A 24,295-nucleotide genomic window follows, 5' to 3' on the forward strand; every position below is an offset into this window, starting at 1 on the left:
GAACACTTCTCCGATACGTGCGTAGGCAAGATGAGGTGAAAGCGCAAGGGATTTGTTGAAAATGGCTAGCAGGTACCACAAGCGTCTTCACGCGGCTACAACTGCCTCCTACCGTACGAAAGCACAGATCAGAAAGCCCAAAGTGGCTGCAGCAGCAGTGTCGTTTGGGAAAAACAGAAACGGCCAGACCATAAGTAAGAGGATTAGGGTGGCACGATGAAAAGAGGTTGGACGAAAGACGTTTCGACGCCGTCCGCCGTACAGTACAAACTTGCGCGGTGGCTGGTGGCTTGATGAGAATGTGCCGAAGAAGAAGGGGCAGCACGGTCTCTCGGAGACGAATCAGCAATCATTGGAGAAGTTGCTTTTGCCATGTTTGATCCGGGTTCTTGGGAAATAGTTTGAAGTCTGGCTACATTTTAACTGCGAAAGCTAGCCGCGACGGAAAAGTGAAGGGCTGATGTACTCGAGTAGACTTGTCTCTCCCTCGGCCACATTACAAGCGCCCAAGAACTTAGAAGACTCGCGCGATATAATACACAATTTCTGACTGACGTCCACCAAAATCGCATGGATATAAATTTGATCAGATAACGTATGCGCTTGGCTGTAATGCAGATTAATCTAAGCATGCTTCGATATCTACGTTTTGTTTCTGATTCAGAGATCAATCACATCTTCAGGCTGAAGACAATGTTGGACGTCCGCTCTCAAGGGAATCTAGACTCACGGATCCATGGGGCCACACCCACACCGGACCGATGTGGCACACTCCTCACAGATGCTCCCCAAAACCCCAGGTCATGAGAAGGAACCTAGCGACCGAAAGTCAATTGCCCAAGACTTGACTTGAGATAGAAGATTGACGTCTATGAGAGCCGAAGCTGACCTTTATGCACGTAAATCACATGTCGAAATATCGAATTTGAACTACCGGTGGACATCGATGGCTCATCAGGTATGCTACATGCGAGGGTTGACGCGGAAAGAGTGCTTGTAATCCTTCGAGAATCGAGATCATTGCGGAATCCGATCTCTCTATTATTGTTATCTTAACACGTTCAACTCAGCTTCCTTTTGACGTGTTGACAAGTGCCCTCTGACATTTCGACCGTCGCGGATTGATACCTGAGGTTTGCATGCCTGAGGCAAACTGAAGCTACTCGAGTAGCATGCTGCATGAGGGATAATGGGCCCACCACGGCTGAGTACGGGTCTGCTCGTTGTTGGCCGAATGTAGAAAATGGTCGATGCTATTCTATTTTCATGGAACCACCTGGTCCCTATGCCATTTAACTATGTTTTATTGGGCACTGAATCCCGAGACAGAGGCATAGCACCATCTGGCCATCAGCTTTTACCACCATTTACCGCCCTTTACCACCCAGTGACTTTGAAAGAAAGTGCTGCTGATCGCCGTTACGATCTGAAGCGCTTGACACAGGTGCCTGGAATCGTGCAATAGCAGGACTTCGCGTGGCAGCCATGAACGTGGGGTACTAATCAAGCCACAGCGTGGAAGGTATGGAATGGAGAGAATGACGGACCGAGCAAGAGTAGAGTTGACGCCAGCAAGATCCACGCAGATGAGGTTGGTGCTATCACGCACCAAAAAAGTCAACAGAGTCATCGGGGCGTACCGAGGCACTACAGCGAACAAGCTTCGGGATAGCACTGTTTGTTCTAAATTAGCCCTGAAGCATTGGATGGAACACTTTCGGCGTCGCCGACTCGCATTCGCAGTAGTGCCGAAGGCCAACAGGGCCAGGGAGAGAACAAAAAGCTCCGGTAGTGGCGTATGGGGAACTACCAGAGGCGTGACTTTGGAGAAACGATTCAGGTGAGAAATTGCGCCTCATCCGAGCAGGCGGAATTGGGCGATCATACAGGTAGTGCTTTGATTCCCTGTAGGCGAATTCATTTATCGCCTGCCTGCAGCAGGATGCCGAAATTGAAGAGGGTTGTTAGCGAAACAAGTCATATGCGTGACAAACCTAGTGAACCACAATTCCACAAGGAAGTTGGAGTAAAAGAGATTTGAGTCGAGCCTAGACTCGGTAACTAAATACTTGCCTAAGTGCAGAAGAGCAGTTTTCGCTTAATCGATGGTTTTATTGGTCGGATTCTTTGTCTCAAACTGTCCATTTTGACATGATCCAGCAGACGACTCGCAAGTCCTTTGAAGCAGGTTTGTAGTCCAAAATCAACACACGATACGAGGCACGCTGTGGAAGCTGCAGTCAATCGTGTGGCCTGGTCGCCGTTGGCAAGAGGCTGCGCGTTCGAGCAACGTAGAAAAAAGAGCTGCACCGAACTTGTGAGCGGCAGAATTCACGAAGGGTTCATGCCCCGTGCACGCATTTAGCGTCGAACTCGGGAAGGATGCAGTCTCCAGACGCCATGCCGCTTATGTCAAGAGTCGCATCAAACTGTGATCATGATGATCATCCAGCCCCCCACCTCATGGTGGCTTCAGGAAGCTTTGCATGCATGAGATTGACAACAGGGTGCTTTTGTTGTTTCCCAAGGCATGCGCATTCCCTGCAAGCAGCAAGAGTGACTGCTGCATCTTTTGACCCAAACGGCCGGTTCTCAAGTCGAAGCTGATGTTGCACTCTCCTTGGCCATCCAGTTGAATGAGGTGTCGGTTCCGAACTGCAAAGATTTGGTCGTGTGGTCGTCACCGCGTTAACCGTTATTGATCCATTATAGGTCGAGCTTCGTCTTAATAGGCAGGATTCATGGTGAACCAATCGTCCAGCGCCAGAATGTCGCGCGAACGGCCGGTAAGACTTGCTGGTAGCCGACTCAGTGTCGATTTCACCAGGATGCACCGTATTGGCGGCCACGTGAGTGCAAGATCACACTTGGCTCTGCTTATCGAATCTTGCAAGGTCATCAAACACGACCGAGGGATCGGTTCGTAAAGATCAATCAGAAGATTTTTGCACGACATGGGGCAGCGTTAATGCTGATCCGGGTGGAGAGACCGACAAGTGGCCCGCTAAAGATACTTCCCTGCAGCTTGAACAGAGTATGGTACATTATTCACGAAGGACAACATGGTTCAGGGTATTATTGTAGAAAGAGATTGGTCTCCTCAAGACGGCATCTGTTCAATGTGCTTCGGTTGAAAATTACTGTCAGGATAATGTCTTTGTGAACGAACAAAAGACGGAAGCATGATTCTTTGCTGACCGAACGGTGCTCCCCGCACGGCGCACATGGTCGTTCATCATTTCCAGAATTCCGGTTATTTTAGCACGCAACCATCTGCATGCAGGCACAGCACATTTTCTCTGATGTGAAAGCCTCGTGTGCACTCGTGCTCGCCGCATGACAAGTAGCCCTCTGTAACAGGCTCGAAGCGATATTCAGGCAGGTCTCATCTTGGGGAAGGATACATTGTTGCTTTGACCAAAGGTGGGAAAGATGGCCTGTTCACTTTGTGCCGCCCGCAAGCTTGGATTGGATCTGCAGGTTGGCGCTTATCACACTGGCGGCCAGGCTAATGAAATGCGAGCATGTGGTTGGTCGTGTCTCTGGTCGGAGAAGTTGGGCGCGCAAGCGATGGTGGTGTCTACCACAAGTTGCAAACCCGTCCCGCAGCAACGGCCCCGAGGGTTCTACTCGGTCTAGTCCCTAGAGCGAGTCACCCTTTTGGTTCACAGACCACATCGTTGCTTTCACTTTCACTTTTTTTGCGAGAAACGCGCTTAGCGGCCGCTTCCAAATACCGTTTCTCGCGCAGTGAGCTGAAGGAAGGAAGCAAGATGGGACGCTGCATGGTTTGATGAGGGTGTGAGATGGGCAGCGACTACGGGGGGGGAATACGATGCAAAATAGGGCCTCGTGCAGACTGCGGCCAGACGCATCTTCCCTGGAGCGGCGTCGTATCGGCAGCTGAAGCGTGAAGGATCGAAGATGGAAGAAGAAAAGACGCTGGGCACGGAAGGATTATTGCCTGCGACTCGGAGTACCTGTCAGGTGCATCGGAGCGGAGATGTAGCAGCGCAGCGCAGGGCAGCGAAGACTGGGCTACCGTAACGAGTGGGCGCGTGGGCGGGAGACCAGAGGCTCTGTCGCTTGCCCTCTCCCCTCCCCTCAGTTACTCGGAGGTAGGGACTCAGTAGCGTTCAGGCTCAGGCTCGCCGACTCTGGCAGAGTCTCTGCCCTAGGCTCGATCCAGACGCCTCGCGCTCGCGCATGGATCTCGTCTACCACTAGCGGCCTCTCAGACAGCGCACTAGTCGTTTAGATTGCCGTGCATGTTCACCTCTCCGCTGGTGTCCAGCCCTCGAGGACCGCCTTCCGTTCTCTAAAAGCGCCAGGGCACCTAAGCTTAACAAAGGATCGCCCTCCTCGCACGTCTTCAAAGACGTCCGTCTGTTTGCCCTGCGCGTGCGCGACTCGTTCCTCGACCTCAAAGCATTCGCTCCAAGCAGAAGCAGCATCAAAGGCTTTCTTTGTTTCTTCGCCCTGCGCTGCACTGCTCTGCTCTGATCTCTGCCTCTCCCTTGCTCGACTCTGCGCTCGTTCTCATTCCATCCACAAGCCCCTGCAAGCCACCCTCTCCACCATCCAAGCAGCTCTCCCAAAACGTACATTTTCTCTCTAGCTTGCGACTGCCCAGCACCAAAGCCACGTTTGTTGTTCATCCTCTGTGAATACCCAATACCGGTGCGACGCGTGCGTGTGACCCTGCCGTCTGCACAACCACATATCCGGGCTCCCAAGATCTCTCTTCTGTCGCCGCTGGCTTGATCTCAATGTAAGCCTCTTTCCCCGATCGTGGCCTTGGGTAGCGCCTCTTGTTGCGCAACACCCGCTGAGACTCTCCTAGCATCCATTTGGTTTGACTTGCAGCTACTCGCATCACCCTCTGCCTCTCTCTTGGCCCATAGTTGCTCCATCTAGCGACCATCAACGTCAGGCTTCGACCTCTTTCCGGGTTTCTGGAATTGTGCTGCTGCGAGGTAATCCGAGTACCCGCGCCTTTGGTATCGAGTCCGCCAATCTCATCATCGCGGCAGAGCCAGCTTTCGTTGTTGCTTCAGATAACATCGCAAAGCCATCTCGCACGCCCACATCTCATCTTCTCGGCTGTTCTTTTCCTCAACCGCCGCAGCCTGCATCAGTGCCGAACCCACCTTCTGACCCTGCCGAATAAAGTCTGCGATCCGCCAACGTGGCTGCCAGTCTTTCTCTCACGTCACATATGATTCCTGGGTCGGATTCAATGGGTGCTCCCACGAGTTTCTCATCTCGCAGACCCAATGCTTCGAACCTTCCTAACTTCGAGCTACCTCCTCCTCAGTTGACCTCGCTGCACCAGAAGTACCACTCATATGCCACCACATCCCAGCCGACTCCCTCCATCCCCTCGAGTTTGACCAGTGTCGGCAACCTATTGACCCCTCCAAGCGGCATTTCGAGCGACGGTCTCAGCCCCAATTCGTCTAACATGCCGACCGGCAGCTCACAAGCCAACCAGGCGGTACCTCCTTTCACCCCCACTGGTTACATGTGGCCTCCTTCGCACACCGGCACCACTCCCTACGGATTTCAATCACACAATAGTCCCAACCAGCGTGGCCTGTTCTCCCCATCCCTGAACTCGATTGTCAAGGGCAACAACTCGCCTCATTCCTCTGAGAGTCTTCCTCCTCCGAACTTCCCAGAGAACCCTTTCCCTACCTCCATGTCAATGTCGGCACCTGTCAACTTGCCAGCTTTGCCTTCTCAATCATCCAGCATTGGCTCAGCAATGATGGGTGGTCACACTCCCGTCACTCAGCCTTCGCCAGCGAGTCACCACGATTCATATGCGAGACCACCCCCTACACCTACCTACTTCAACGGATCTCAGCACAGCCACAGTGGCCAATCAGCATATGCTTATTCTTCTGGACCTTCTCCTGTCCAACAAAGCCCGATGAGTGCAGGTGGTCAAATCCCACGCATGTCTCCTGCAAACGGTCATGGCTCTATACCACCACTCCAGCCACAGAACGCGCAAACATACAACCAGCAGCGTCCTTCATACCAATACCCTCTGCCCGGTCCAGTCTTGTCCAACATCGGAAACCCCAACAGTCAGCTTGCTCTGGTCGGGGGCATGCCTCCTTCGATGATGCCAGCATACAACAGTGGGCATGCAGCTCACATGCAGCACATGTACGGCCACCACCCTCAGGCTCAGCCAAATCCACAGAACGATAGGCCTTTCAAGTGTGATCAGTGCCCTCAGAGCTTCAACCGTAACCACGATCTGAAGAGACACAAGCGCATTCATCTAGCAGTCAAACCATTCCCTTGTGGACACTGTGACAAGAGCTTCTCTAGAAAGGACGCCTTGAAGGTACATTTTATTCATAACAATTCATTGTTGAAATAAAGCTAACACTCGAACAGAGGCACATCCTTGTCAAAGGTTGCGGTAAAGCGCCCACCAGTTCCGCAGATGGTGATAGAAAAGACGGTTCGATATCTCCAGCGATGAAGAGCGAGAACTCGAGCCCTACCGTCTCAGCCTCCGCATAAGATTTTCGAGCGACGCGACTCATCATCAACAAAACATGAACAACAACGATAACCTCACGGTGATACCCTTTTGTTATTGTATTACTTTATCGTATATACTTACGCTGTTACGGATCGGAAAGCATGCATGTGGTTTTTATGCTTTTTATTCTCTTCTTGTCGATTGCGACGGCGCCACAGAGGGCCACGGCACTGTCTTTTGGGCGACATCTTCACAGGGCGTTTGACGAGCTGGCATGTTGCCAGAAATTGCGGCTTTATGGACTTCAGCCCACACTTTTTGCTTTTACGTTTTTGGATACCTCTTTCGATTCTGGTGGTGGGCTTGGGGGGTTGCTACGAATGCACGGAACTGCGTTTACCGACCGTCTGTTTCCTACAATTACACTACACCTTTCTGTTCCTTGAAATTCGTCTTGGTCACCTGTCAGTGAAACTCATAAGATGTATAGTGATCGTCGTCCGTGAATAGATACGATATTTAGAACTAGGCATTTTCGGCAGCGCTGACGACATGTCAATGGTTCGCTTGGCATTTCCCCAGCTTCTTCTTCGTCTAAGGTCTTTCGCTTCCTCCAGATCTTGTCTTCGTGCGCCCACCACCAGGGAGTATCGCCGAATGGCAGATCTATATCAGTCAGAGCAGGAGGTCATCCCCTGTGGCAGCAATTTATCTTTTGTGCCTAACGTCTTGATGCTTTCGATAGCTATCAGGGGTATGTGCAACGTTTCTGCATGTCAGGGGTTAGACGGTTGAAACTTGACATGAAGTTGGAGAAGAAGATGACGATGGCACGCCTTGAGTACCGAAGATACGTCGCTGGCGGTGTTCATGTGCATCCAACGTAAACAGTACAGACATTCGAACAAAGACAACGCTGCCAGTGGTGTCTTGGTGAAGAAGATATGTTCTGGTCAATGTTTCGCTCAGTGTAAGTTGGGATTGTTTGTCGAATTGCAGCGAGCAGGAGGTCAACGTCGTCGCGCACCGTTGCATTCCTAGCTTTGCGCATCAAAACATTTACAGTAATCATCATCTCGGCCAACAACAAACAGCGCTCCTGATTCTGTCATTCCGTTCCCCTCGTCTCGGCACAGTGCTTGCCAACTTGTTAATCGCTGACAAAGGCCACCGTTGATGTCGATTGACGATTTCGCCGTCTCCTCGTGGTGGTTCCTTCCCTCTCCATCACCTTGTACCTTGTCCCTCTTTATCGACCTACGCACGCCTTCGTTCCTTCCTATTGCGCCCGCGTGAACTCGCACGCGCCCGACTATCCTTCATCGACTCTATACTTACATCTCTCATTTGTCTTTATCACGCTGCCAGCACAAACACTCCGCTCATTACCCGACCTGCATCTTAATACTCCAGCCAATGCATAATTAATCACGCTCGTTTTCTTTTGATACGACTTTCAGAGCAGGCCTTGGGTAGTCTATGCCATCACCAACGAGTTTTTGAATCGCGAGACTGTATACAATTCACACACAATTACCGAGGCACTTGGCCAACAGTCAAGACTACACAATTTAACCACAGCACAACTGCGCCACAATGGCCGATTACCACCGCCGACAGACGCGACCATCCACGAGACGAGAAGTGCTTGGACCTGGTGAGTCTCGCGCCAACATCGATACATCTGCACAAAGAAGCGCACGATCCTCGAAAGTACCAGAAGTGTCTTCGCCTACCGCTCTTCCCCACAACCAATCCCTTGTTGCCAATGGCTCCCTAAATGTGCGCACAAGCAGTCCCGGTGCCTCATCAACACACCAGACACACCTTTCATCTGCTGCACCAGAATCCCAGCGAGCCAGCAAACGTTATTCCGAGATATCAAACTGCACCACAGCCTCTGGATCAGGTCGCAAGAGCTTTGTAGGTCGATGGCAGCTCGGAAAGACTATCGGCCAAGGTGGCTGCTCAACTGTACGCCTGGTCAGACACAAAGATACTGGCCAGATTGGTGCAGCAAAGATCATCTCGAGGAAAATGGCAGAGACCGTTCGTGCTCAGAGCTTAGCCAATTTGGCAGAGATGCCCGACAAATCGTTGCAGGACCTTGTTGCCGCTGGCAAGGCCATGCCACCCCCTCCTCCAGGCTTACTTCGTGAGATTGCTATCATGAAGCTACTCGACCACCCCAACATTGTCCGTCTGTATGACGTCTGGGAAAATCACAATGAGCTTTACCTCATCATGGAGTACGTCGAGGGCGGAGAACTCTTCCACTACATCGAAGAATGTCGCGGTCTTGGAGAAGGAGAGAGCGTCTACATTTTCCGACAAATTGTCGCTGCACTGCTTTATTGCCATCGCATGCACATCCACCACAGAGATCTCAAACCCGAGAACATCCTCTTGGACCGCGAGAACATTCAAGTCAAGCTGGTGGATTTCGGTATGGCTGCTTTGCAGCCAGAGGGCAAGAAATTGACGACGGCCTGTGGCAGTCCTCACTATGCTGCACCCGAGGTCATCAAGAGCAGGCCATACGATGGCGCACGAGCCGACGTATGGAGCTGCGGTGTTATTCTGTATGTCATGCTCACTGGAATGACTCCTTTCAACTACGACCAAGACAGGAACCTCGGAGTCATGTACAGAGCTATTGCTGAGGCCGACTACTACATGCCTCCAGAGCTCAGTCGCGATGCTCAGGATCTGCTGCGCAAGATCTTTGTTCCGGAACCTCGTCGCCGTATCACCATGGAGCAGATCTGGGAACATCCTCTGCTTCACAAATTCGACGAAGAATGGGGATACACAGGAGCCCTTGCGTCAAAGGAGGCTTGGGTTGGTCCATCTCCTATCCTTGAAGACTGGACTGTGACTCGTGAAGACGAGGTTGACAAGGAAATACTTCGTAACATGCGTACTCTGTGGCACAGCGTGCCTCAATCTGTCCTGGTCAAAAAGCTTGTCAGCAATGAGCCAAACCAGGAGAAGCTCTTCTATGCCGCTCTCCTCAAGCATCGCGAAGAGAACCTTGAGAATTACCTTGGAGGTGCTGACGCCATCAGCTACTCCGCGAGCGACTACCAACATAACACAAATGAGCTCAAGGATCAACCCCCTCTACCTAGCCAGAAGCAGCATTCGCAGTCTCAATACTCCATCATGAACGATGAACATCTTCGTACTCCACAACCTGCCGATCAGAACCTGCCATCTGATGGTAGTTATGATCCTTATCGATCTTCGCGGTACCAAACCACACCCAATGGGACACCATACACCAAGGTTACTGTTCATCGCAGAGGTGAGAGCAATGGAAGTCGCAAGGCCTACATGCAGCACACTCTACGCCACCCCAACGCACTTCGAGTCGAGATGCTGAAAAAGAATGGTCCCTCGAATTCCAGTTCCAGCTTAGTAAAGCAGGAGTACAGAAAATCAATGACACGCTCGTTGTCGAAGGCTTCAACATCTCGCAACTCGGTTGTGAGTTCTGTTTGGCCTAGCAGTCCACCTGTGATGCCGAGAACAGTCAGCTCGCACAAGCACAAGAGAAAGGTCAGCTTTTCTCACCACCGCAAGAGCTCGCAAGCTGTCGTCAGCACCAGCGCTCGCTTTACCCCAGAACTCCAAGCGAAAGCTAGATTCTCTCAACTCATGCATGGAAGCCCCACTCCCGACGCGAACAGTCCCTCTTGCAGAGTAGACAATGCAATTCGATCTAGGAAGGACAAGTCGGTTACGCCTGCTCCGCGTACGCGACCTCGTAAGAATTCAACCGGAACAACGAGGACCGATATCCGCAAGGCCAGTAGTGAGCTCGAACAGGCTTGCGAAGAGGCGTTCAATCGTTGTTCTTTCAGCTCGAGTGTACTCACAACTGCATCCGCAACCGAGAAGACTGGCTACGAGACTCCTCCGTCATCCGTGTCTAAGAGAGATTCTGGTAGCTCAACCAAGGAACAAGCCGCACCTCGTCCGCTGCCTGCGCTGCCGACCGACACCCCTAACACCTTCATCACTCGTACGCTCGAGGAAACACGCCATAAACTTGCAGCACGAAGCGCATCCGAAGGAAATGATGGCTCTGCTAAGATCGAACAGGTCCTGGCGAACCTTGATAGAATCATGCCTGGTGACAAGCGTGCCGTTTCGGCTCCTGATCACCATCTAATGGACAACAGAGCACCTCTGCCAATCATAAGCGAAGAAGGCAGGCCAGAAGGCTCTCAAGGTCGCCCTAATACAGCCCACAGATACAGATCTGTCACGGCGCCAATGCCGGAAAGAACTGTCCGTATGGTCCAACCTTCATCGCCTGCCACACCAAAGAGCCCACACAATTGGCGCTCTGTCGATGAGCCAGCCTCGGAAGTCTCTCAACAGACTGTCATTGACAAGACCCGCCTCACCGTGCCCACTGTGGACCCCCGCATGGTCCGCAAGAAGAGCAGCGACAGCGACGTACCTTTGAGTCAGATCTCCTCTCAAGGGTCTCATGAGGGCGCGACCAAGAAAAAGTCTTCATGGTTCCGCAAGTGGAAGGAGCCGTCTGCCGCCATTGTTGATGACAACCATGTTCGGCCGCGCTCGCCAATGCAATGGGCCGAACCTGCTGGTCAATCCGGCAAGCCTAGCGTGCTCAATCGGGACAACCGCCCACCTCACTTGGATCTGAGTAGCGCACAGGTACCTGCACCCAAGTCATCTTCGAGCAGTGAATTCCCCATGCGTCGTGAAAGCAAGGGATTCAGCAAGTGGTTCGGCAGAAAGAAGGATTCAGATAAACGTGAGTTTAATTTTCATTGAAGGATCACGATAATTTCTAATTCGATGTATAGTATCCCCTCCCTCTGGCGCCATGGTTACCGGCCCTCTCAGCCCCTTCTCTACAGGCCCGCTATCGCCTCTACCTCCGACCACTCCTACCTCAGCTGCTGGCGATAACGCAACACGTTCTTGGTTCTCCCGATTCCTTCGTCTTCGACCTGAAGTCCGTACTCTAGCATTCAACGTTCCACGTACCCGAGCAAGAACAGAGTTAGTACGCATGCTGCGTGAGTGGCAACGACACGGAATCAAGGATTTGACCTACTTCCCCCAAGACAACGCCATAACCGCCAGTATCGATAAAGTCAACTCCCTGGGCATCAAGCCGGTCACCTTCAGGATCGAGTTGTTTGTTGTGCTCAAGAATGGTAGGAAGGCTGGCCTTTCATTGGCTAGATGTTCGCAGATGCGTGGTGCAGCCAGTTCGTTCCGCAAGGTTGTTGAGGTGCTAGAGCAAGTTGGCAGAGACCGTAGTCTGCTCGTTGAGGACGAAAGCCAATGGAACGAGCTTTGCGGTATTTTGGCCTAGGGCAAGGTCAAATATGTGTCCCAGCATCGACGCGAACTTTGCTACACTCTTCCAGAAGTTCTTCGAAGGGGTGGCAGCTCTTTTGTTTTCAGTGTTCTCTTCATTGTACTTTGGTTCTTGGTATGTCGATCACGACCAGGGACAGATACCCTTCTATCGGAGTGGAGTTTTTGTTCTTGAGGAAGCATTTTCGACGATTCAGCATTCAATCCGGAGTTTCTCGTTTGTCTCACAAGATGGTGTTTTAGGATGCGAAGGGGTTTGTTCCATGAGCAATGGGTGCGACTTTCTATTATGTTTTCTGTTTGTTTTCTTCTTGTTTCTCATTGTCCCTTCAGCTTCTTGACACTTGTAGTATATCGAAAGAGGCAGGAAAAGCAGGAAAGAGCAAGGGCCCGTAGAAAAGGAGGTAAGAGGGATAGGAACAGCGCAGGACACTTTAATGTTAATGAACACACTTTTTATACCTTTGAAACCGTGTGCATACTTCCTCATTCAGCTTGCATCAATCATGCAGAGGAGCAGTGTAGTGATCGGCCCAAAGAAGGAATGACGTTCATGTGATTGTTAAATACGTTATCTGGTTTTGCTCACTAATGAGGTCGCAGTGGTTTAGTGGTAAAATTCGTGCTTGCCATGCACGAGCCCCGTGTTCGATTCACGGCTGCGACAATCTTTTGCTTGGTGGGCATGAGTAAAGATCGTCATCTGGGCTTCCAACAGACCAACCGTGATGGGCTTGCCTGCCCGCACCCTCTGATCAACTTCTTCTCTTTTTGTTTCACTCCTCATCACGTCAATCTGTACGCGATCTGCGCAGTATCTCCAGCTCGATACATTGAATCCTCCGACTAGCGCAATTGAGACGCAGATCATTGATACACAACCATGGCGCAAAACGTGGTGCTTGTGACGACGATGGGAGAAATCACAGTAGAGCTCTACACCGAGCATGCCCCCAAAGTAAAACACGTCTTCAATCGTCACATATAAGCCTTGTAATGCTGACAGTTGGACAACAGACGTGTCACAACTTCTCTACACTGGCGAGCAGAGGCTACTACAACGGCACACCCTTCCACCGCATAATCCCTTCGTTCATGATTCAAGGCGGCGACCCTACAGGCACCGGCCGCGGTGGAGCTTCCATCTACGGCGACAAGTTCGACGACGAGATACACCCTTCCCTTCGTCACACTGGCGCTGGAATCTTGAGCATGGCAAACGCAGGACCGAATACGAATGGCAGTCAATTCTTCATCACGCTAGCACCGACACCATGGCTGGATGGGAAACATGCTATCTTTGGCAGAGTCAAGAGTGGGATGAAGGTTGTGCAGAGGATGGGCTTGGTCAAGGTTGATAAAGAGGATAGGCCTGTCGAGTCTGTGAGGATCTTGAGTACAAGGGTCGAGGACGCTGGTGCATGAGCGATTGGAAAATGAAAGAGCTTTGGAACTAAGTACGGGGTATCCCGTGCTAGAAGAATTGACGGATGGAACGTTTCGCAGGATACACCACACGAGGCGGATTGGGAGGGAAGGCATACGCAGAAGACCAGTAATGCTCTTTCCTGAGCGGGAGGGATTAATGCACGGGCAAGTGAATAACAACTCCTGCTCGAGTTAGAGGACGGAGCCTTCCTACACTCCGCAAGCCGGACGTGTGACTAAGTCGCTGTCGCAACGCATGTTAGCAGAGATGGCTTGTCGAGGCTCACACAACTCTCGTGGCAGAACCGACCGAACGAGTGCATGGACGCTTGATCAGCGTGAATTACAATTATGTCCTCATATTACAACAGCAAAAACCTTACAATCATGTACTCTCAACATCCACAATCTGGCGTATTCACAGCTCTGCACATTAGTATCCATGCTTGGCCAGCTCCTTCTCCGTCCACTCCCAGAACTCCTCGACCTTCTTCATATCCTGGGCCCAGCCAGTGCCTGCATTGTTGTTACCAATAGGTGTAAAGTAATATCCTTGTCTAACCTCTTCCTTGTCCGCCGTGCAGGCCCAGAGCTGGTTCTTAGCTCCCTCAGGTATGGACTGCATGAACAGTCCACCTACAGCGGCGATACCGTATCTGATGATCATATTGTCACGTTTCGTGGTTGCAAACAAATCCGTCTTGATGACACCTGGGTGCACGGCAGCAGCAGTGATGGAGGGGTAATGAGAAGTCAGACCGCGAGAGTGCAGAATGTTAGCCAACTTTGCACTGCCGTAGCGAGACCAGGTGCCATAAGTTTCGGCGGCGGCTTGATCGTAGAGGATGCCACAACCGCGTGCGAATTGGTGTCCCGTACTCGATAGCGACACGACTCTGACATCGGCTTTGGGGTCCTCTGCTGTCTTGAGAAGCACAGGCATGAGCAATTTGGTCAGTAAAGCGTGACCCATGTGGTTGGTTCCGAATTGGATTTCATATCCCTGCTTGGTTGTGCTGTAGGGGACACTCATGATGCCTGCATTGTTGAGAAGAATATCCAGTCTCTTCTCCTTCTGCTTGAAGGAGTCAGCGGCAGCTTTGACAGAGTCAAAGTCAGACAAGTCCAGAGACAAGAATTCGACTTTGGCATCTGGGACTTGGCTTTTGATGTCCTCAATTGCGGATCTGGCTTTGGATTCTGTTCGTGCAGCCAGGTAAATCTGCGAAGGATTGTGCTTGGCAAACTGTAAGACTGATTCTTTGCCCAGACCGGTATTTCCTATAGGATATAAGCATCTGGCTTGTGTTTGTGCGAGAGGACAAGAGAGAATGTATGTACCTCCTGTCACAAGAATGACCTTGCCGGAGAGATCGGGAATGTCCTTTTCGGGGTCGAAGGACTTGCCGCCGAAGAGACCGAACATGATGTCTACTCAAGTTATTGTCGGAGAAGCCAAGGCCTTGAATTCCTGTGAGGGTTTGTGTAAAACTGCGTCAATCGAGGTGTTTAAGCAATGCGTCGAAGCGGTAGTTCGGCAACTGTCGAGGTGGATGGGTGCTCGAGTTTCGTGGGGATAAAGCTTGATATTCTTCCCCTGTACCAAATAAAGTATGTAAGCCATATAGCTATAGAAATGCATGATAGTGATAGGAGATAAGATAGTATCCACTGAGAGGCAACAAGTTTCCGGCTCTCGATGCACATGCCTCTGCTTTGTGAACCAATTGTGCCTTTTTATAGTCTACGTTTTGCTCTCACTTATGTCGGAGTATGGTGGAAATCGAAGGCACTGTAAAGAAACGAAGTGTCAAATCATAGTTGCTATTGAACGAGGTGCATGCAAACGCCTCTATCGTGATCAGAAAAGAATGCATCTTCCAGAAAAGCAAAAGGCGCGAGAGTCCGGCCGTGGTATCTAATAATTCTCAAATCCTTCAACAAACGCCATGTTTCCGAGAAACGCCAACATCAAATTCAAGTCATGATGTGGATCGTAATACATCTCTGGCGGCTCATGAAGAGTCGACTCATCGATCCATGTCGCTCGCCCATCCATTGTTAGCAAGACCCATGTTCATGTTCTGTGTCTGCTGAGCGTAGGTTCCCATTTCGCTCTCGCTAAGGTCCCATTCGTTCCCACTTCCGGCGTCAAAACTACTTCTTCCGCTAAAAACTTCTGATTCTTCTGGGATGGCAGGCGCACTTACAGCTCCCCAGTCGAGGTTTGCCAAGTCCGGGTACATCTGGAGTAGAGCGGCCGGCAGAATAGGATGGAGATGAGGTTGATTGGTCATGGGAGGTGGAGCCACAAAGCCTTGGTCGCTCTGCATTTGTCGCTGGGCGTGCTCTTCTGCCCATTGTTTCTGTCGTTCGGCTGCTTCCTCGTCAAGCAGAGGTTTGATACACACACGGCCAGCTTCTGAGCGGAAATGTCGACCAAGAGCATCGGCACGCGCAAACCGACGGCCGCAACCCCACTGTTCTCCGTTACTGAGTTGACCTTTACAGACAAACTTCTTTTCGCCAGAATGCAAGCTCTCGTGGCGCTTGCGATCATGCTGACGGGCGAAGGCTTTGCCGCAGACAGTACAGACAAAGGGTCTCTCATCCGTATGAGTACGGAGATGGGACCTCAGGTTGTAAGCGCGGGTGAATTTTTTGGGACATAGTGTGCACTGGAAAGTGGCAGGGTGTTTTTGAGTCCGCTTCGGGTCATTGCCTCCACTGGCAGCTCTCTCAGGATTTGCGAGATCCAAAATGTAATGGCGCTGGGGCACAGATGAGGTCGAAGAGCGTCTCGACAGTCCACTTGTAGACGAAATAGAGGAAGGCGAGGGTGAGCGCGAGCCGCTATGCCGTGCGTCGAAAGGTGACAGCGAGTTGGTTCCTGGTTGTAGTGAAGGAGATCTACCTCTTCCTGAAACCGAGGGAGTAACGGGCCGTGAGCCAACAAAAGTGTCCGACTTGGCGCGCATTCGGTTGCGACTGCGATCTAACAAGAAAAAGTCAGCAGGTTGTTTAGATGAGGGAACATACCACCTACTCCTCTCTGGTGGACTGAGCGCATCCTCTGGCCCGGCACCATCTGGCGGTCCAAAACTGGGTACCCTCGAAGGAGGAGCAAAGTCGATATTGATCTCTGGCGGAGACATGGTATCAGCCATGCCTATCTCGTTGGGGGTACCGCTGCTGCTCAGCTGAGGAAAAGGCTCAGCTGCTGTGAGAGACGGGTTCGGATACATGTCAAAATTCTGCTGCGGTGCTTGGTATGTCATATCGGGCTGCAAGGCGAAACCATTCGCCGTGTTGAAGTCTGGAAGTGCTTGCTGCGCTTGGGGTAACAACCGGGGCGACACGGCCGGACTAGGGCCTGGGCTTATGTGAGGCGGAATCTGCGTATCGGACAAGGAAAATTGGCCGAGACCTAGAGCATCAGGGAACATGGAAACGTCGGCTTGAGGGTTCAGCATGGGCGAAGCATCGAAGCTGTCTGCCGTGGGTAGATATGGTGAAGCCTGGTTAGAATGCGACGAAATTTCCGAGTAGGCGTCTGAAGGTGAGCGACGATGCGCTTGAAAGGCTTGACCAGCACCCCAGTCGTTGCCATGATATCCTGGGGGTGGGTATGCAGCGCTTGCGGGGTCAAGCGACTCGGATCTCTGTCGGTTGACCTGGTTGAAGGAGGCCTGATGATACGACGGAGAGGCATGTGGACTGGGGCTTTGTGATGCACGGCGCAACTGGGGCTGCAGCAAGTGAGGAGGAGTCGGATTGTGATGCGTCGCAGCCATGGGGTCTACGGGTGGTGGATTGGAAGTGCCGTAAAGTAAGTTTGGGTCAAGCTGGTGCTGATTGAAGTCAAAGCCCGGAAATGAGTTGGATTCGGTTTGAGGCAGATTGTGAGGCGAGGGTCCGTTGAGCGAAAGGTTGGTCGCGCTGAGAGATGTGGGAGACAAGTTACCGCTCAGGTTGCTGCTGCTACCGTTTGGGCTATAGAGACTGGGAGTGCGAGCGCTGAAGAAGCTACTGTTATCGAAGGATGGCGACTGGAAGTCCAGCAGGGTAGCTTGGGGGTCGAGGAATTGCTGTTGGTTGAGATTGTTGGCCTGGAACTGCTGCTGGGTATCATAAGGATTGGAGAAGGGTTGGAACGAGTCGGCCGAAGCAGGAGGGGACAAGTGCGACGACGAGGCCGAACGATCACGCTGGCCTTGGTTGGTCATGTTGACGAGGGTGATGGGACGGGGCTCTTTAGATGTCTTCCAATATCATGGCCATGTGCGGTCGCGACAAGGGCGTCGAGGCTGTGGGGAGGCTGTATAATGCGCAGATGCACGATGGGTATAGCGCAGGAACGAGAAGAAGAGTGTAATGCTTCCTTCTGCCTGAGGCGGTGCAATGCTACGGGGCGGAGCACAAGATGCAGCTGCGCGTTGATTCTGGTAGGAAGGAACGGAAAGCAAGTTTCAAGAAGGCGCGCGTGTTGGAAACCCAGAACGAGGCAGCTACCAACGACCTACCAAGCCTACCCTACCCTACCTGCAATAAGCAACAGCCCAAGCCGACTTTTGGGTATGTCCTTCAGCCGATTGGATTTGGATGCACCGAACCGAACCAAGTCAAAGCGCCCTGACGGACAGCAGCCCAAAATGCTCCACCCGACTCAGATAGTTTCCTTTTGATTATCAGATCAATCCCCGTCACCTGCTCTGCCTACACACTCGCTATTCGCAATATCAACCCATCTATCGCTCCGCACTGCAATCTCCTGTGGTCGCCGACCAGCGCAGCGCGACAAGAATGCCCGACTCTGCAGAGCGAATGAGTTCACCGGTTGGCGATCCGCCAATAGAAACGTGTGTCGCATGCTAAGCCCCGCTCGAATAAACCTTGCTTGCTGACTCCCGACCTTTTCACGTGCCCTGCCCTTGTTATGCTCTGAACCATTTCCCGCTTCGAGGCTTGCAAGATGCATGTCTTGACATTCTCCATGTCGCATAACACGACACTTCATGTCTGCGCCCAGGGGGCCAGTCGCTCTTGCGTCACCACCAACCATGAAGCACCGAGTAACCCACGCCAGATGATTGAAGGCCTCTTTTGTTGAATAACCGCAAAGTGATGCAATGCAGAACTAGTGACGGTCTATTGCTTGCACTGCCACCTCCATATTTTGCGGCCTTGGTTAGGTATTTCGGCTGTTGCCCACGAAAAATCCTTCCTTGCTCTGATTCATACATTTCTTGTGGGCCAGGAGTCTGTGATGGTCGAAGCTCGTCTCAACGGACGATTTGAATTCGAACATTCTTCTACTTCTACTTGACTGTTGGCGTTCTCGAAACATATCGCTGTGCACAACGCGCATCTTGTTTCCGAGATCTCCTTTCGACCAGTCCACAACGAACACTGGAGATCACACAAGTTGCTTCGGGACCAACTTTGCTGCATAATCAGAGACTAAGTTGACAGGACCAACTGTTATGGACTGTCCAATGTGATGGGTGGACCGAAACATGTCTCTTTGGACAGCAGAGTTCTTGCTCTGAAGTCCCACATGGGGCGAAGGTCAAGTTCTCAATGCGGCTACTCTGGGCCAAGTCTACGACCGATGATGAGGGAATGAGCCTGCTCAGAAGCAGCAGGACGAAAGATCATAAATGCATTCATGGAGTCTCAAGCTAAGCATGTTACAAGCTGCTGAGCCACCACGTGAAAGCCAACTGGATGATGTACGAGTAGACGAAGAGAAAGTAGGTTCTCTTGGTTCTCTGCGAGCGGGCGATGGGGTTGTGGGCGCCTGAGGCAGTGTCCGGGAGGATGACATATTTGAGTGAACGGAGCTGCTCTAGTCAGTATACAAGAAAGGTGAGCTGGGCTTCTCGTTACTCACAAGGAAAAAGGCATTGGCCATGTAAGTGTAAGCAAAGACGGACCAGCCCACATAACCACCAGTGCCTTTACCTCCTGTCATGATGGCGGCCAGGGCGATGGTGAAGATGATACCGACAAACTTGTAGCCAGAATAAGCAACCAAATCCAGCCACTGCGACTCGTTTGAAATATTCAAGAGGTAGGTGCCGAGCTTGAGGAGCAAAAGCTCGATGATGACAACGGCAAAGGCATTGGTGGCAGTCATGCCGAGCAACTCAGGACGGAAAGCGCCCTGTAGACCAGCGAGGAGAGTAGAAAGAAGAATGTAGGTGACAAAGGCCATGACGGGAATATACATGTCGGGGCTGTTGATGTCCTCGCGAGGGGGTAGGAACATGGGACCGGACTGGCCGCTGTTGGCCATGGGCTGTTGCTGGCGGGACCAGGGACGATGACGCCAGGGGAAGAGGACTATAAAGAGCTTGTTGACGACGTATTTGTTCGAGACATTAAAGTAGTGTTTCATGGCCGAGACATTGACATAGCGGTTGAACTGGGAGGGGATCAGTAGATGATCTTGTCAAGATGATGTACAATAGCATGACGAACATTTTGTTCCATGTACTCCTGACCGGCAGCGACAGCAGTCTTGCCCATCTGGAAGCCCATCTGGGCAGTAGGATCATTGATGAAGCCGCCGAAAGGAGGTTGGCCGTAGTTGTTGGGAGCGTAGCCATACTGCTGTTGCTGGGCCTGCTGTTGTTGCTGTTGTTGTGTCATGGGCGGAGGGGGAGAGCGCAACTGCGGGACAGTCGAAACATGCTGAGGGACAGGATGGTGGAGGGGCGGCGATTGAGCCGGGCCCATGTTGGAGTAGGGACCGCGCTGCATGGTCGGGCGAGGTGCGAGGTGCGAGATGCGAGAGGTGGTCAGGAGGGGCGAGGTTGGTTACTTGTCCATTTGGATCGAGTCGCAAGGCAACGCATGCCAGCAACACGGAGCTTCCCCCAACTTGTGTCAATCTTGGCACCCATCACCGCCTGGCAGTCGCAGTCGCAATCGACAGGTCTAGCCAATGCGACACTTCTGGACACTTTGTTGAACAACCACATAGCCAACATGCTGGACGCCTTTGAGATCATCACGACGTCCGGTGTCGTTGTTTGGAGCCGCACATATGCCCCCGTCGCCCAAAAGGTCGTCAACACCCTGATCAACGACGTCTTTATTGAGGAGCGCGCCCAAAGCCTGCAGAGCCAACCGCGGAATGCCTCGTTCAAGACGGACAAATACACGCTCAAATACACCCACGCCAAGGACCTTGGTCTGATCTTTGTCGCCGTCTACCAGTCCATCCTGAACTTGTCATGGGTCGACAACCTGCTCGATGTCGTTCGAGGCTTGTTCGTCAAGCAATACGGAAACGATCTCAAGATCAAGAACACAACCAAGCTTGACTGCTCACATTTCACCCCGACCTTCGATGCCCTCGTCCAGAAGCTCGACAAGACCCAATCTTCAGCCCCGCGACCCGACGACCAAGATCTCGAGACCGACTCGCCCACCGACCTGACCCCACCATCGAGCTCTGCTGGTGATGACCAAGACCATCCGCCGCCTCCAGCTCCTGCTCTCAAGAAACCTGCCCCGAGACAGCTCACCGAAACCATCTCGGCTTCTACAGACGCCACTCCCATCCCGACACCAGACACATCACGACCCGCCTCGCCCGCCGTAAGCCAATTGCTCGAAGGAAAGAGCCCCCGCGGCTCGCGCCGTTCACGAAAGGCTGCCCTTGCTGCCTCCTCGGCCCCTGCCTCTTCTGGTGACGAAAAGTCTCCCTCGCGCAAAGCCGCTCCTGCGAAAAGACCTACTGCTAAATCCAAGCGTACATGGGACGCTCACGGCTTCGGTGCTGAAGAAGACGAGGACACGGTTCTGGACTACTCGACACAAAGCTTGGATGACGCCCCTGCGGCGCAATCGACACTCCAACCCGTCCGTGCCGATGACATGGGTAGCAGGACGGCCAAGGGACAGTTTGTGCTCAAAGATTTGGACGATGAGGTTGATGCCATTCTCGCAGAATCAAAAGCTAAGAAAGAGGAGGTCGATACAGATGCATCAAAGGGGTTAGTGGGTACTGGACTGGGAGCTATCAGTGGTTACTTCCGCAATATGGTCGGAGGCAAGACTTTGACGGCTGCCGACCTGGCCAAGCCCATGAAAGCCATGGAAGACCATCTTTTGAACAAGAACGTAGCCCGCGAGGCCGCTGTTCGCTTATGCGAATCTGTCGAACGCGATCTTATTGGTCTCAAGACCAGCAACTTCACCACTATCGACCAAACCATTCGCGATTCCATGTCCAAGGCTCTCACTCGTATACTGACCCCTACATCCTCCCTTGATCTGCTGCGCTCAATCACATCCACTACTTCTGGCTCGAATGCAAGGCCCTATGTCATCAGTATCGTTGGTGTCAACGGCGTTGGCAAGTCGACATCTCTCTCCAAACTTGCTTTCTTCTTCCTCCAAAACAACTTCCGCGTCTTGGTCTGTGCCGCCGACACCTTCCGTTCTGGAGCTGTTGAACAGCTGCGCGTTCATGTACGCAACCTCTCTGAGTTGACCGCCCGTGAGAATCTAGGTCACGTCGATCTTTACGAGAAAGGTTACGGAAAGGATGCTGCTCAGCTTGCTAAAGAGGCTGTCACATATGCCGCAGAGCACGCCTACGATGTTGTGCTAGTCGATACAGCTGGTCGTAGACACAACGACACTCGTCTCATGTCATCCCTCACAAAATTCGGCCAACTTGCGAACCCAGACAAGATTTTTATGGTCGGCGAGGCTCTTGTAGGCACAGACTCGGTGGCTCAGGCTCGCAACTTCTCTGCGCAATTCGTAGACCGCCAAGGGAAGGGACGTGGACTTGACGGCTTTGTCATCTCAAAATGCGATACAGTCGGTGACATGGTTGGCACGCTCGTCAGCATGGTTCATGCCACGGGTATTCCCGTTGTCTTCTTGGGCGTAGGTCAACATTATGGTGATTTGCGTGGTCTCAACGTTGGATGGGCCGTGGACAAGTTGATGAAATAGTGGTTTCCCAGCGTTTCCTTCTGCATATCCCTCTTCATCAGACATCTGATTAATACGATTACGGCCTTTACGTGTACATAATTCGAAGACCATTCTTCTTTAGTGCTTTGGGCGCGGCCTTTCTCGGCCTTTTTTCGCTCTCAGCGACGCACTTCTTGGACTCTTGTCCACACCATGCTCAAATCAGCGACAGTAACCTGAATACTAACTCGCCTCCGAGGTTCTGGCCCATGCACCCCTCTATCATTCGGCAGTTGTCATCTTGAAGCTGAGAAGGGAGGGGCATGTAGATCCCCGCAAACTGCCCCGCAGCATCATCAATAGTGGGTCGTATGTCGTCCTTCCTTCATGTGTATATAAGCACGCCGAAGACAAGGCATTGCAGATCCCAGTCTCTTCATCCTTCTTTGCATATTCTATACCTATACTCAGCTGTACAAGAAACAAACATTGACCCTGATCATGTCGGACAAGCAAATGAAAGCTGTACATTACGAAGGGCCCTTCAAGGTCTCTGTTAAGGACGTTCCATTGCCAAAACTTGAACACCCGGATGATGCTATCATCAAGGTGACTACTGCTGGTAGGTCGATTTCTGCTCTAATAGACAACTATATAGTCGAGTGCGGGTCTTGTCTATCCATCGACACCTCCCGCACTAATCTCAATCATCAATTGAGCTACCATCTCATGCACATAGCCATGATTCACTGACTTTTTTCCAGCAATTTGCGGCAGTGATCTGCACATGTACCAAGGACGCACAGCTGCCGAGTCAGGTCTTGTCTTTGGCCACGAGGTCAGTCAACATATTCAATGGTGATATAGCTCAGGAAACTAACTCTCTTGAACAGAACATGGGAATCGTTACAGAGGTTGGTTCTGGCGTAACATTGCTCAAGAAAGGCGATCGCATCGTGCTTCCTTTCAACGTGGCAGATGGCAGGTGCCGTAACTGCGAGAATGGAAAGACTGGTGAGTCGATCTGTCCCCGCCGCAGACATTTATTGACAAACTCTACAGCATTCTGTACTGGTGTCAACCCTGGTTTCGCTGGCGGTGCTTACGGGTACGTAGCAATGGGTCCGTATCAGGGAGGACAGGCACAGTATCTTCGTGTGCCCTATGCCGACTTCAATGCTTTGGTTCTACCACCTGGTACCGAGCATGAAGCCGATTTTGCTCTCCTTGCTGATATCTTCCCGACCGGCTGGCACGGTCTCGAATTATCTGGCTTCCAACCTGGCGACAGTGTGGCTGTATTCGGTGCCGGCCCTGTAGGTTTGATGGCTGCTTACTCTGCTGTCTTGCGTGGAGCTAGCAAAGTATTTGTCGTTGATCAAGTCAAGGAGAGATTAGACGCTGCAAGAAAGATTGGTTGCGAAGGTGTCGACTTCACCAAGAGCAACCCTGTGGAACAGATCATCGAGCTTAATGGTGGAGAAATGGTTGATCGTGCAGTCGATGCTGTTGGCTACCAAGCCGTCGACAAGAGTGGTAACAAGGAGCAGCCCAACATTGTCCTTGACCAGCTCATCCAGGTCACTAGACCCACTGGAGGCTTGGGCATCCCAGGTCTCTACGTTCCTTCCGTAAGTTCTTCTCTCACACGCGTTTCGTCTTTCATGCCCGAAAAGCCACTAACTCGTTATAAAAACAGGACCCTGGTGCTCCCGACTCGCAAGCTGCCAAAGGACAGATCCTCATCTCCTTCGGTAAGCTCTTCGAAAAGGGCCTATTCCTCGGAACTGGACAATGCAATGTCAAGGCCTACAACCGTCAACTTCGCGACCTCATCGTCTCTGGCCGCGCCAAGCCTTCATTCGTTGTTTCTCATGAAGTCGATATCGATGAAGCTGTTGATGCTTACGAGAAGTTTGACAAGAGAATTGATGGCTACACCAAGGTGTTGCTCCACCCTAATGGCCCTCTGAACAAATTCTCGATCTAGAGAGGCTTAAGCCTCTATCTTTCGATCGGCTCTATTTTGGTATGATCTTTGGAAAGCAAAATTTG

General features: G+C 51.9%; 8 protein-coding genes across 8 annotated transcripts; 5 read left to right on the plus strand and 3 right to left on the minus strand.

The window, feature by feature from the left end:
• Nucleotides 1-5,239: 5,239 nt before the first annotated feature.
• On the plus strand, nt 5,240-6,543 carry M437DRAFT_84576 (uncharacterized protein; the record flags this gene model as incomplete). The annotated part of the gene is made up of 2 exons (XM_041028124.1): nt 5,240-6,361; nt 6,415-6,543. The coding sequence occupies 2 exons, from the start codon at nt 5,240-5,242 to the stop codon at nt 6,541-6,543; spliced, it is 1,251 nt and encodes a 416-aa protein (XP_040879909.1).
• Nucleotides 6,544-8,101: 1,558 nt separating this feature from the next.
• On the plus strand, nt 8,102-11,867 carry M437DRAFT_48859 (Pkinase-domain-containing protein; the record flags this gene model as incomplete). Its single annotated transcript, XM_041021735.1, has 3 exons — nt 8,102-9,963; nt 10,177-11,297; nt 11,350-11,867. The coding sequence occupies 3 exons, from the start codon at nt 8,102-8,104 to the stop codon at nt 11,865-11,867; spliced, it is 3,501 nt and encodes a 1,166-aa protein (XP_040879910.1).
• Nucleotides 11,868-12,755: 888 nt separating this feature from the next.
• On the plus strand, nt 12,756-13,297 carry M437DRAFT_84578 (peptidyl-prolyl cis-trans isomerase ppi1; the record flags this gene model as incomplete). The annotated part of the gene is made up of 2 exons (XM_041028125.1): nt 12,756-12,830; nt 12,890-13,297. The coding sequence occupies 2 exons, from the start codon at nt 12,756-12,758 to the stop codon at nt 13,295-13,297; spliced, it is 483 nt and encodes a 160-aa protein (XP_040879911.1).
• A 436-nt stretch (nt 13,298-13,733) lies between these two features.
• M437DRAFT_84579 (oxidoreductase) lies at nt 13,734-14,726 on the minus strand (the record flags this gene model as incomplete). Its single annotated transcript, XM_041028126.1, has 2 exons — nt 13,734-14,581; nt 14,642-14,726. 2 exons carry the CDS (start codon nt 14,724-14,726, stop codon nt 13,734-13,736), a joined length of 933 nt encoding a protein of 310 aa, XP_040879912.1.
• A 604-nt stretch (nt 14,727-15,330) lies between these two features.
• On the minus strand, nt 15,331-17,526 carry M437DRAFT_48815 (uncharacterized protein; the record flags this gene model as incomplete). Its single annotated transcript, XM_041021726.1, has 2 exons — nt 15,331-16,295; nt 16,347-17,526. The coding sequence occupies 2 exons, from the start codon at nt 17,524-17,526 to the stop codon at nt 15,331-15,333; spliced, it is 2,145 nt and encodes a 714-aa protein (XP_040879913.1).
• A 1,464-nt stretch (nt 17,527-18,990) lies between these two features.
• Nucleotides 18,991-20,065, minus strand: M437DRAFT_84581 (YIF1-domain-containing protein; the record flags this gene model as incomplete). Its single annotated transcript, XM_041028127.1, has 3 exons — nt 18,991-19,143; nt 19,194-19,727; nt 19,784-20,065. The coding sequence occupies 3 exons, from the start codon at nt 20,063-20,065 to the stop codon at nt 18,991-18,993; spliced, it is 969 nt and encodes a 322-aa protein (XP_040879914.1).
• A 228-nt stretch (nt 20,066-20,293) lies between these two features.
• M437DRAFT_48844 (P-loop containing nucleoside triphosphate hydrolase protein) lies at nt 20,294-22,279 on the plus strand (the record flags this gene model as incomplete). Its single annotated transcript, XM_041021733.1, has 1 exon — nt 20,294-22,279. The coding sequence occupies one exon, from the start codon at nt 20,294-20,296 to the stop codon at nt 22,277-22,279; it is 1,986 nt and encodes a 661-aa protein (XP_040879915.1).
• A 462-nt stretch (nt 22,280-22,741) lies between these two features.
• M437DRAFT_48330 (S-glutathione dehydrogenase) lies at nt 22,742-24,230 on the plus strand (the record flags this gene model as incomplete). Its single annotated transcript, XM_041021639.1, has 5 exons — nt 22,742-22,862; nt 23,005-23,078; nt 23,134-23,254; nt 23,303-23,871; nt 23,940-24,230. 5 exons carry the CDS (start codon nt 22,742-22,744, stop codon nt 24,228-24,230), a joined length of 1,176 nt encoding a protein of 391 aa, XP_040879916.1.
• Between the last annotated feature and the right edge of the window lie 65 nt (nt 24,231-24,295).

Source organism: Aureobasidium melanogenum, assembly GCF_000721775.1.
Source record: "Aureobasidium melanogenum CBS 110374 unplaced genomic scaffold scaffold_10, whole genome shotgun sequence".
In the NCBI taxonomy this organism is placed as follows: Eukaryota; Fungi; Ascomycota; class Dothideomycetes; order Dothideales; family Saccotheciaceae; genus Aureobasidium; species Aureobasidium melanogenum.